The 12,462-nt window shown below is 41.1% G+C and overlaps 1 protein-coding gene across 3 annotated transcripts; it reads right to left on the minus strand.

The window, feature by feature from the left end:
- Window positions 1–452: 452 nt before the first annotated feature.
- Window positions 453–9,151, minus strand: LOC136449538 (transcription initiation factor TFIID subunit 4b-like). Of its 3 annotated transcripts, none has more exons than XM_066449576.1 (14): window positions 8,733–9,151; window positions 8,593–8,632; window positions 7,034–7,533; window positions 5,808–5,903; window positions 4,968–5,645; window positions 3,253–3,359; window positions 3,072–3,159; window positions 2,421–2,556; window positions 2,276–2,331; window positions 2,154–2,210; window positions 1,932–2,075; window positions 1,423–1,488; window positions 1,095–1,353; window positions 453–975 (listed from the first exon to the last, which is right to left on the minus strand). In XM_066449576.1, exons 1-14 carry the CDS (start codon window positions 9,117–9,119, stop codon window positions 818–820), a joined length of 2,772 nt encoding a protein of 923 aa, XP_066305673.1. In that variant the 5' UTR covers window positions 9,120–9,151; the 3' UTR covers window positions 453–817. The 3 variants fall into 3 exon arrangements, with proteins under 3 accessions (XP_066305673.1, XP_066305674.1, XP_066305675.1); XM_066449577.1 differs by having other exon boundaries at window positions 8,593–8,646; window positions 8,733–8,811; XM_066449578.1 differs by lacking the exon at window positions 7,034–7,533 and having other exon boundaries at window positions 8,593–8,646.
- Between the last annotated feature and the right edge of the window lie 3,311 nt (window positions 9,152–12,462).

Genomic DNA, 12,462 nt, shown 5'->3' on the forward strand with positions numbered 1-12,462 from the left:
TAAAATATAAATGCGTGGTTTTTAACTCTAAAACTCAACTTTTAACATAGGGCCACCATGTAGCGATAATGACAGTTTTGTTATTATTATTGTATCATATTGAATTGGTTTAGACATGTAGCTATAATAATAGTTTTGTTATTATTGTGTGGATTTAGACTTAAGAGCAAGAGCAATTCTATTAAAAATCAGTCATTTTGCATTGAGGCAGGATTGGACTAAGGATTTTTTTTCCGTTGAATTTTAATTGGGTTTCTCTACGGAGATTTGGATCCTAATCTATTATCACATCTAAAGGTTTGTTTGGATGTACTCATATTTATCTTAATCTATGTGTACTAAAGTGTATTGAGATAGATCTTAAACTAAATTTTAGCTTAATCTACTCTACACGTGAATTTAGGTGGATACATATGCATCCATTACCACGTCTAGATGCAATTGCAAGCAAGAACATTATCTCTAAATAACTGACCGCGCGTAATCGCATGTCCACTGTCAGAATCCGTGATTACAAAAGACTTTGAGAGGGCACGCAGACATAGGACAATGGGGAGCACAAAGACGCGCATGGCAACCAGGCAACCAACCAACAAACCGTGGTTGCAGCCAGAAACACCCCCCATACACTGCAATTTGTACAGACACGCTTTTTTGCTGGCAATTCGCCGCCTTTGTGATACAGATTTTTCACCAATATACAGTGCCACTCCAAACCACACCAAATGGAAGGAGTGGCGAGTATGCTTCTTTGCTGTTAAATACCATGCAAGGGCAATTGGGCATGCACCACACTAAAGTATGTGACTATTCCGGTCTAATCTATGGTAGAATCTGGCAACCGCTCGTGCAGCCGGTAGATAAGCCGTGATTTTGTCATCTGAGGCTCCCTCTCAAGGGCACAGATGACATCCTTCACGGAGATCATTCGTTGTGGACCACCAAACGGTGTCCTGCCTGGTCCTTTCATGCCTCCTGAAATCAACATTACCATACATATCGTGAGTTAAAAACATTATGCAAATATGAGATGTGAATTTAATACACCAAAAAAAATTGATGAGGTCATGCTAGTGATATTGTTGCTGCTTTACCAGTTCCGAATGCCACCGAATGGCTCCTCTTTGAACCTTCCTGGTGTTCGCCGGGACCTTTTCCAAATTTGGATAATGGCCTGGAACCTGGTCCTCTGCCTGGCTGTGAAGCAGCAGACACATCAAAGCCTTCTCGCTTCTGCCTGGCTTGCTCAGCCATCAACTGCCACTTGGAGAGCATATCACTTCCTCCAACTGCTTGCCGAGCAGCAACATTCGCAGCATTCGTTCTCATTTTATCATCTTCTTCCTTGTTGGGCTGTGAGAGGTTAAAGATGTCAGGAAATGGAGATACATCACAACTCAGAAATCAACACAGAAAAGTTACCTTGACGTTCTTTGGGCGACTTTCCTCTTTTTCTTTTTCCAATTCTGTAGCACCACTGCCATCAGCCTACAAGGAAGGACTTAGTTAATCAAATTGACCAATTGACACATTAAGTTCACCATGATGGCATGATCACATATCAAAAAACTCCCAGAAACTTAACAAATACGCAATGGAGAGTAGTGTAGTCAGTGCAGATTTATTTTCAATCAGTCTTGTTAACAAGTAGGGTTCGGCTAGAGCTCAACAATCTTGTTACGTACAGGTCATAAGACAAAGATAGCAAAGCTGAAACCAAATCTAGAGACACTAGAAACATTAATTCTTGATATGGAAAAACTTGAAATACAAATGGCATTGATAAATGAATGCGCATGCTTCTCTGTGTAACAGTTTAAATTCCAGCAGTTCATAATTACACAAAGCAAGTATATAAACTAAAAAACTACTATATATTCAAATTTATAGCAAAATCGCAATACTCGAATCAAATGGAGATTATGAAACACCTCAGTTTGTTTCTTGTTCTTGTCAGCTTCTTCTGCTTGTTTTTTATCCCATTCTTCCTTAGCTTTCTGGTTCATTTGTAAAATTTGACGACCAACATCTGAAGTAATAACTAGTCGATGCCCGGTCTTTTCAGTATCGATTCTCTAACAAAAATAAGAATGGTTAGAATCACAAAGTAGTTAACTATGCTATCATTGGCTGATCTGAAGAAAGGAGCAAACCTGTTTTGAGACTCGTATGAGAGTACTTATGAGTCTTCGCAAACGCTCCTCCACACACTATGGCAAAGTTATAAGTTATGGATACTGCAGGACTCTCAATGAAAATCATAAGGATAACTCACCAGTGATAAACAGTGTTCCACATCGCCACTAATATTCTTCAGATCGCATTTCCGAGCTGTCAAAAACACGTGTTCTGTTAGTGTTGCCACTTGCCACTAAAGTTGTAGGATTTGTAGTTTTGGCAACAAGTTCAAAGAAACTAACCGATTTCTGCTAGTTTCTTCAGGAGTGGACCCTTCCTTAGGAAAAGATTTTCTTCTTCTTCCTGTGCAATTCTTCGTGCTTCTTGTGAGGCAAGGTTCTCTTCCTTAGGGGCAGACAGTAATTGCTCTTCCTCTTCCTGTCAAGTAAGAACGTATGAGCAAAATGCAAACAGCGGATCAAAAAAGCACACAAGTCTGACTCCTACAGACACATGATACAATGGGCTGACAGGTCGGAAGCTCATAGAGTGCAGGAGATGATGCAGGAATTGTGAAATTTTAAGCATAAACAGTGTATGCCAGAATTTTAAAGATTCTTTTGGAACATCCTTGTGGTCCAACCGACATAGCATAAGCGACACCAAATTCAGCAGAACATGTGCACTGATGCTATAAAATGTAGAAGTACCTCATGCAAAATTTAAAATTCAATCCATCCCTATCGTAGACACTAGAGATGTTGTATTGCTTATCAGCTTGGTATAGAATTTTGAGATCGAATTTTAGCAACTATATCTGCTATCACATCAGCTACATCACAGTTATATAGCAGATGTGAACAGTGCAGCCATGAATTTACAATAGAGGCCAATGTCCATCAGAAGGAGGGTTATTTCTGCATGAAAATTGGCAAAACATCAGCCAGACATACCCTGATATTAACACCACTAACGGCTGTGACATCATTAAGTTGATCGATGCTTTGTTCCTGGAAGGCTCCAGATGTCTTCTGCTTTTTGCTGATGAGAAAAGAGAAATATGCTTAGGGCTATCCAAAAAATGTAAATATTCCATAGCAGTTTAATACATTTAGAGTTCACTTAATTAAAAACCTTGAAGGTTGCGTAGAGCCTGCTGCTTCCAATGATTTCTTCTGCCCACCCGATTTCTTGCTACTCTTTGCACCTCCACTAGCATTGAGTGTAGAGTTAGGAGTTCCCTGGCAAGGCAGAAAGACGAGGTAATGTATGAGTCTGAATGACATGCGCACAGGCCTAAAATAATTGCATAGTTTAAATTAAGCACGAAAGAAATGCAAAAATATAAGTATATAAAAAAGGAAACAAAGGTAGTCAGACCGGGAAAGAATCCTACTACTATTTCATTTCTAAATTATGTAATGTTTGTCCTTCAGAAAATAAAAATGCATTTGGACTTCACCTCGTCTAGGTGAAGTCTGTAACAACGCAAATGGAACTCATAGTTGAGAGTTTAACTGACAACAGAACTTAAGGTTTGAATATTATATATATTAACTATATGCAAAGCGACTCTCCATAAGCTCATTTGCTAATATGAAGGATCAAGCATCTCATTTGTAACTAATGCAAAAGTAAATGCCCTCAGAACTGTGGTTTTGACTTACTAGTTACAAGGTTATCTTACTAATTACTAGGTTATCCTGAAATTTGGCCAACACAAATTGACATTAGATCTGTAATCTGTTTAGAAGGCAACATGCACATTTTACTGTCTAGAAGCTTCTTCCCTAAATCCATTAAAACCACATCATGTACTAATTACAAATCTGAGTGACCTAAAATTCTCTCCACTCCTACTACATTCTCAACGCACCCCCCCCCCCCCCCCCCCCCCCCACACACACACACACCCCTCCCAACAAACCAGTTCTGCCTAATCAGCACCACTTTCCCTGCATCTCAGCTCACCCATCACAACACACATGGTTAAACATGATTTATAAATCGTTGATCACATATTGTTGTGTGTCTTCTACAGTAAAGCATTCTCTGGGCACCCCTATTATCTGCCAGCTCCACCAAACACGAAGGTAACCCAACATTCCACATTACAGTCCTGAACTACCCTGCATGCAACAACCAGACCCTGTGCAATATATGCCCAACCAATCAACATTGTCAAATTATATGGTGCTTAAATGTTGGTAAAAGACTGAAAAGAGGTGGCTTGTGATTGCCAATTCTCTGAAATTCAGAATAAGAACAAAACCTAACTGACACTGCAATTGGTCATATTGTTCCAAAACTTGATTATACCAGATGCTAATGCAATCAAAATGCTAAGCATCCTAGGTGAGTCATGACCAATCTTCTATATGCCCAACCAGTCAACATAGTCAAATTACATGGTGCATAAATGTTGGTAAATGACTGAAAAAAAATTGCTTTGTGGTTAATAATTCTCTGGAATTCAGAATAAGAACAAAAGCTAACTGATACTACAATTGGTCATATTTTCCAAATTTAAATGTTCCAAAAACTTGATTAAACTAATGCCATCAAAGTGCTGAGCATCCTACGTGAGTCAATGACCAATCTTCTATTCAAACAACAAAAAGAGCTGTCTCTCAAAAATGCATTTTAACTCTATTCTGTTTAATGTGAAAATAAAATGCTAGCGAGAGAAAAAATAGAGTACATAAATAATACAAACTGCATAAATGAAAAGTAATTGATGTCTCGCATTATTCAAAGATACTTGAATCAACTGAACCACATGTGAAATTTAGATGTATTAACATGTGTCATTTCAAAGAGAGATCAAATGATGTATTAAGTGGATTCACCTGCTTTCCTTTAGCTGAAGAATTTCCTGTGCCAGCCATGCGTGCTTTGCCAACAGATTCAGAATTTTGCTTCGCATTAGCATTTGGAGGGGGAGCATTAGTTTTCAATTCCTTGTTTTGATGCATTTGCCATGCAACTTCATTGTGCTGCATCATTGGATGAGTAGGAGGAGGGACGATTTTTGCAGGAGCCATTCCAGGAGCATGCATGGATGGCTGTGTTTCTGGAACAGGACTCGGTGATCGAAGAGAACCAGTGATTGACCGAGGGTAAGCCTGGGCACCGGGATTACTTGCTCCATATATTTGCTGCGAGGCCTGCTGCAACTGCGTTGGTTGATGTTGTTTGTTCTTTGCTTGCAATGGAACTGCTGTGTTCATTCTAGGTGGTTGATTTGGTACAGCATTTGTTCCCTTTGCGTCAGGGTTTTGGTTAGAGTTATCATGAGCAAGATAGTGTACACTATTCTGTGTTTGAGTGCCTGACGGTGGTGCAAAAGCCTGAGGTGAAGATGACACCTGGTTTTTCTGACCTTGGTTGGGTGGTCCAGGTGGCCGAAGTTTCTGATCATGTAACTGTGCTGAACCACTGGAAGGCATCTGCTGTGAAGAAACTTGAGAGAATAAAGACTGCTGACTTGGATTTGCCTGGCTATTTCTTTGCGCCTGTGCTTGCATCTGCAAAAATTGTTCAAACAAAAGAATAAACACATGAAATATTCATCATAGAATTGAATCATTTACTAAACATTCGATTTAAGAGTGGGCCCATCAATTGTGACGAGTAGTTTTTTGTCAAGGAAAGAAAAGGAAGCAATGAAGTTAATGCAATTCATTCACCTGTACAAAAACTTTATGAGCTGCCTGCTTGAGCATTTGATCCCCAACAATATTCCTGATAACTCTTAAGAAATCATCTTTGTGGACTTCATTACGCTACAAACAAAGGACGATATAATTGAGTTAGTTCATTCAGCAACGCTGGTGCAAACACTGGCACTAAGTGTGTTCTTTGAGCCTTTGTTGTTTTTGTTATCTGCTTTCTTCAATACAAACAAACTAGTAGAAACAAGGTCTTTTCCAAATTGTCATGCATTCACTTTGTTTTGGTGACATTACTGACATATGTATATAAGGAAATGCAGACCTTGACTTAGTTTATTTTCATGCACTTTTCATTGGTAATGATGAAGCACAAGTGTCTATTACAATGTTTTCAAGGCGGTAAGGCGAGGCGAGGCGACTGACTACCGCCTTACGCTTAAGCGACTAAAGCGTGAGGCGAGGCGACGCCTTAAGAAATTAATTAAAAAATGAAAACAGCAGCTTAGAGCAGTAGATGAAGAAAAAAGGAAAGGAAAAAAAGAAAAAAGAAAGGAGCCGAGTAAGAAGTGGGCTCGCCCAGCCCACTAGGCAGACCATGTGCTCCTTCCCCTCCTGGCGTGTGGCTTCATCGAAGTCCCTATCCCGAGTTCCCGACCCCCATCAGCGCCGCCGCTCCCCACTGCTATTCCGCCTCCACACGATAGCACGACCGCACGAGTGGCTGCTCTGCTTCCCTCCGCCCCTCTCCGGATGCCCTCCTCTGCTTCCCTCTCCTCCTGACGCGCTGCTCTGCTCTTCCCTCCGCCCCTCTGCTTCCCCTTCCTCTCTCTCCTCTGCTTCCCCTTCCTCTCTGGTCAGTGCTCTCAGATCGACAGCCGCCGCCGTCTCCCCTTCAAGATCTCCCGCGTGCTCCTCTCTCTGCGCTGTATTTCTCCGCGCGTCTCTCTCTGCGCGCGTGCCAATTTCTCCTGCGCGCCAGCTCTCTCTGCGCACTCCTGTTTGCCGCCCAGAATTAGACCCGTGTATGGCGCCCGCCACGCACGATTTGGCGCGAATCGGACGCCAAAGCGACGATTTCTGGACGTCACGGTCGTAAGGCGGACGCCATACGAATCTAAGGCGAGTCGTCTGTTGTGGCGTCCCGCGTGGAGCGCCTTGGCGATTAAGCGACGACAAAGCGACGCCTTGAAAACATTGGTCTATTATGTTTGAAGCACGATAACAGAGGGATACAAACGCACCCTAAGTTTTGCCCATACAACTTGAAGCTGCATATCTTTGTCTCTGTCAAGATGTGCCTGTAGGATTGGAATTAACATATTAAATGGTATCGATGGTCCTTTCCTTGTATCCTGAGCACCAGATGATGCTTGTTGACCAACAGTTTGCTTTACATTCTGCTGAACTACTGAAGGCTGGGCTACATCCACCTTGGCACCTGCAAAACTCTGTTGACCAAAATACCCGGTTTCTTTTTCAGCTAACTGGAAGCTATTTGTTTCAGCCTGTTGTAGTTGAATTTCTGGATGTGCTTGTTGTAGGTGGGAATTCTGTTGCTCTACTTGGACAGGTTGTTCATTTTTTGACCCTTCAGTTAGTTCTGTTTTGGAGATCTGATCTGGTGTATTCACATGTTGTTGCCCTGCTTGTTGACTTGGATGGACATTTCCTTCCTGCTCTGTTGCTTGCAACTGATCATCTGGAGCTTTTGACATAGCACTGCTATCCTGGCGCAAAGTACCTGGTCACGGAGATTATTTATTATCACCAAAAACAAGTGATGACATCACATTGTTGAAAAGCTATGAGTAGCAGGATTTTTATGAACAGGAAGCTGCAATGAAATAAAATTTGGGATCGAGAGATAACAGGGGGGATTGGAAATGCAAAATGTAGCAAGGCTTTGTACTTGGTTGCCATGTTCGTTTTATTGATTTTTTCCAGTAGGGGGCCCAGCCCCTCCTGTTTCCTAAAAAAACCAATTTAGCAAGACATCATTATCAACAGGCACATCTACAAGAAGGAGAAAAGGGGTCCCAAGAACAAAATGAAAGATAAGGATCATTCCTTCCATATGCATTGTACAAATGACTTGCCAGACGTATACTTGCCAAGAATTGTTCTGCTATGTGTCATCCTATCATTATTATTTCCTATATGAGGTGAGGCTATGATCCAGGACAGCGTTGTGCAGTCATCGCCTAATCATCAACAGTCAGCCCAGACTGGCTAATTGTGTTCAACTCAATTAGCTAAGCGAGGCGTGAGCTCTCCTTACCAGCTAGACTGCTGGCATCGTCTAAGGTGCTGTTTGGTTATATAAATGTAACGTGAACGTAAAGGGAATGTGTCCGCCGCGGGAATGGAAAGGAAATCGATGATTTCGTATCTTGTTTGGTTCTCCTTGATAACTGCATGGCCGGGAGTGCCACCTGCTGCCGGTCAAAATCAGGCGTAATCGGTCTTCTGAAGGACAGGATCGGTTACCCTGCTATCAGGTCCCCTTGACGGTGAAGCAAACAAAATTATCGTGATCGGTTCCTGCTGTGATCGGTTCCGGTTATTAAATGCGCGAACCAAACAGCTCCTAAGTTGTCAAGGGCAACTTGCTGGGGCCTGGCCCAATCTAAGGTGAGCAGCGGTTATAGAAGTGTAAACATGGGAGACCCAGTAAAGCATGTATACACTTGTATATAGTTGTATTCTTGTAATTAGATTAGATCAGATCCGAATACAGATAGCCAAATAGTAAGTTAGGGTTCGGTCCCCTGTTTCGCACAGCAAGAAGGGGTGAGCATACCTGGTGGGTGCTCGTCGCCGGCGAAGGACGCGACGAAGGCCTGGAGAAGAGCGCCTAAGAAGACCTGGTTAGCTTGCGTAGGGCGTCGGCGTCGGCAGTATGAGATTTGGGAGAGCTCAGAACTTCAGAAGCACACTCACCGGTCCAGGGGCGCTGGCGCGCTGTTCTGCAGCTTGGCGCAGCCGGTGGCCGGCGGCGTGCAGCTTGCTCGGATGCTCGGCAGTCGACACCTCGGCCACGCGTCCACGCGCGCAGCCCCGACGGCGTGCAGCTTGCTCGGCTGCTCGGCAGTCGGCACCTCGGCGACGCGGCAACGCGCGCAGCCCGGCTCGGTGACCAGCGCAAGGCCCAGACGAGGGCGCGGGGCGGAGGCCGGTGGGGTGCCTCTCGGGCGGCTCGGCCTCGGCGCTCGGGGCGGCGGCGCTCGCGCTCGAAGTCGGAGGCGGCGTCTTGCGTCGCGGCCTCTGGGGCTCAGGGTCGGCCGGTCGCTCGCGTGGGGGCAGCAGCCGGGAGAATGCGGGAATCATCGGCCGTCCGACCGGTCGGACCCGAGCATCCCACCGACCACCCATACTGGACCGCGAAGGATGAAGCACAATGGGCCACAGTTTCGGACTGGCGGCCCATGTGTCCGCAGCCTTCAAGGCTTTTAGCGCAACCCTGTGTGGCTGTGTTCCACGAAGATGCCAGTAGTGCGTTTCTTCCTTTCTTTTTCCTTTTATCTATTTATTATTTTCTTCTTTCCTTAATTCTTTTCTATGGTTTTCATTATTATTTTTTTCTTCATATTTTTATGTTTATTTGTACCTTTATTGTACAATATACATTATTTTCATTATTTTTATTTTTATTTTTATTTCCATGTTTTAATTTTTTCCTATATTCCATTAGATGTTCTTATAATATATGTGAGATGTTTCATTGATTTATTTTGTTTTATTTTTATGACTCATGATTCATTTTCTTTTCTTGCTTCCTTTTTATTTTTTTGTTTTTTAGTCTTTCATTCTTCTATATTTTTATTTTTATTTTATTTCTTTTTACTGAATTTCTTATTTTATTTTTGTTTATCTTCTATTCTATTTCTTTCCTCTTTTCTTTTATGTTTTCATACTTTCATTTCTTTATTTAATTTACTCTAATGATCTGTTTTTATTTTCTTATTTTGAAGTTCTTTTTGTTGCCTATGTACATGAGATACATTTCATGTTTGCATAGTATACATATCATTTTTTACTTTTTATTTTGTTTTATTTATTTTTTATTTCTACAAATATTGTAGTCCTAAGATGTTCCACGAATATTTTCTTATTATTCATGTATTATTAATACAATGTTCTATGATGTATTTTTAATGGTTCACGTAGCACACATGACATGTTCTACATATATTTTGGGTGTTCACATCATATCCATATAATGTTGTATGACGTATTTTCGATTGTTCACGCTACGCATGATATGCTTTATGGTATATTTATGGTGTTCGCATGGTATCCATCGGATGTTTCATGATATATTATCGACTTCACAGCTTACACCGGTACACATAAGATGTTCCATGATTTAGTTTGATTTTTCTTTTACGTACTTGATCATTATTTTATTTTATTTTTGTTTCATTTTCAATTTCATATTTTTATTTTATTTCCTCTATTTACATGAATTTTTTATTTTTCTTTTCATTATTTATTTATTTTTTCTCTCATTTATTTAAATAATTCTTAAGCTTTTAATTCCTACATTTCCATAAGATACCTATGATGTTCGTATAGTATACATATGATGCTCTAGGTATGTTTTTGCCTATTCACCTAATATAAACGAGATGTTTTGTGATTATCTTTGAGTATTCAATAGTACTTGTGAGATTTTCTATGACATATTTTAGGTTGTTGACAACCCTGGTGTTACGAGCTTGCTTAGCACCAAGATTAATTCCTAAAAGAGATTAGCAAAACAAGTTCGCTGGGTTTAAGAGTTTAAAACTTACTTGAAATGATAAACAAATTCTATGTGACTTACTTTTGTAGTTGAGAAAAATCAAAATAAATATTGTTAATTAGTGCTCTTGGGAGCTCAAAAATCAAATTTAAAGTTAAGATAAGCTCTTTTTGTTAAGACAGCAAACACTTGAACTTATATTTAAAGTACTATTTTTGGTGATTTATTGTGGACAAAATAATTAATTAATGCTTAAATATTTTGTTCCTATAGGTTAGTATGGAGTATGGACCCTTGCATGAAATGCTTATGGGTTGGAGTTAATAGGGTTTAGGCCTTTTAAAAATTGTAACAAAATTGTTAATGACTGTTAGTTCGAACTGAACCTTAACTTTTCTAAGTATGGGAAAAGTAGTAAGACAATATTATCTTGACATTTAATTTGTAACAAAAATGTTTAAACACTAGCTGCATGTTTTGGTATTGTTGATTACATCAAAGTGAGTACTTGAGCATGACATAGGTGGTTGTTGTGTTGGGTGTCACGTTGCTCTCATAAAAATTGCCCAAAGTTCGTTAAAACACGCTGTGAACTATGTCGTTGACGTTCTATTCATGAACTGGCACTTCAGGGACGACCTTAGGTTGGCATTCATGTATCTCCCTCCCTAACTGCTCTTTGATCTTGACGATTGCTTCATTAGATAATCGGTAGTGTGGACTTTAAAGTAGTAAAATTGGTTGAGTTCTAGACGTGAGGATCAACAACTTTTGAGTCACTTTAAAATGCGTACGCGACACCGGTAGCGGTCGATCGGCCTGAATTTGCAGTCACCACGCGCACACGTTGACAATGCCTGGCCGTTCCTAGCCATGATCGTGCCCGTGGCCGGCCTTGCTGGCTATTGGCTGTGGCAGAACCACCTAATCTAATACCTCACAGGAGTGCTTGTCTTCCATTAGACACTAAGCACTCGAGGGAGAACACTAAATTACTCGGTTTCATCGGGCACACCCCAGGGGAGAACCCGAAAATCCACATTTTTGCCATTAGGATCACCAATGAGAGAATAAAGCTTACATCATTCTTAACTATTTCTTACATCACTTTTAATATAACATCAGAGTATAATATCTATTAATATAACATCGGAATGAAATCATATTATCAGAGTTATAAACAATTTAATTAAACAGCGAAATATAAGCATGTGATCAGAGTTACAGCGAAAATAAACATCTATTAATAACATGATAAAGTATTGATATATAGCCTACGGCAACAGATTATGAAACTTTCATTTATAAAAGCATTTGGTGAGAGTTATAAATAATAACTACGATCGCAACGTAAAGGAAATCCTCTCTGAGCCCACCAAGAGGAATCCACACATAAAGGTCAGATCTAGCATCCACCTGTCACCTGCAATAGGGGGAATAGAACCCTGAATACTCAATTATACTCAGCAAGACTTATCCGACAGGAGAAAAAAAAAGACTCCAAGGATATGCAAGGCCATCTGGCTTGTGGGTTTATTGCATTTACAGGAAGCATTACTAAACGTGCGTCCTTATGTTCGATTTTTATTAATAGCCGCATTGGTTTATTAACTAACCATTCTATGTGAGCACATGTGCTACTTTCAAGCAGGTGGTAAGCACTCAGATTTCCTTTGTCCATCTTTCATTCTTCATATTTCAGTTCTTACTACGATGCTAAACCGCAGACAAGCCGTACCGAATCGCTCGGCGATTCACGAATCAATGCCCCCAGCTGGGTACCTCAAAAACACATGCCCCGCTTGTACCCTGGGCACAAGCAAGACCAACCTATCACTCTCCTGTCCCAGGTGTCCAGGTCCCCGTCCAAACTGAGACTCCAAGCCCCCGCCCCTGAGTCCCGGACTCAGTGCGGTGCCACCAAAA

The sequence above is a fragment of the Miscanthus floridulus genome, chromosome 5, assembly GCF_019320115.1.
Source record: "Miscanthus floridulus cultivar M001 chromosome 5, ASM1932011v1, whole genome shotgun sequence".
Lineage (NCBI taxonomy): Eukaryota > Viridiplantae > Streptophyta > Magnoliopsida > Poales > Poaceae > Miscanthus > Miscanthus floridulus.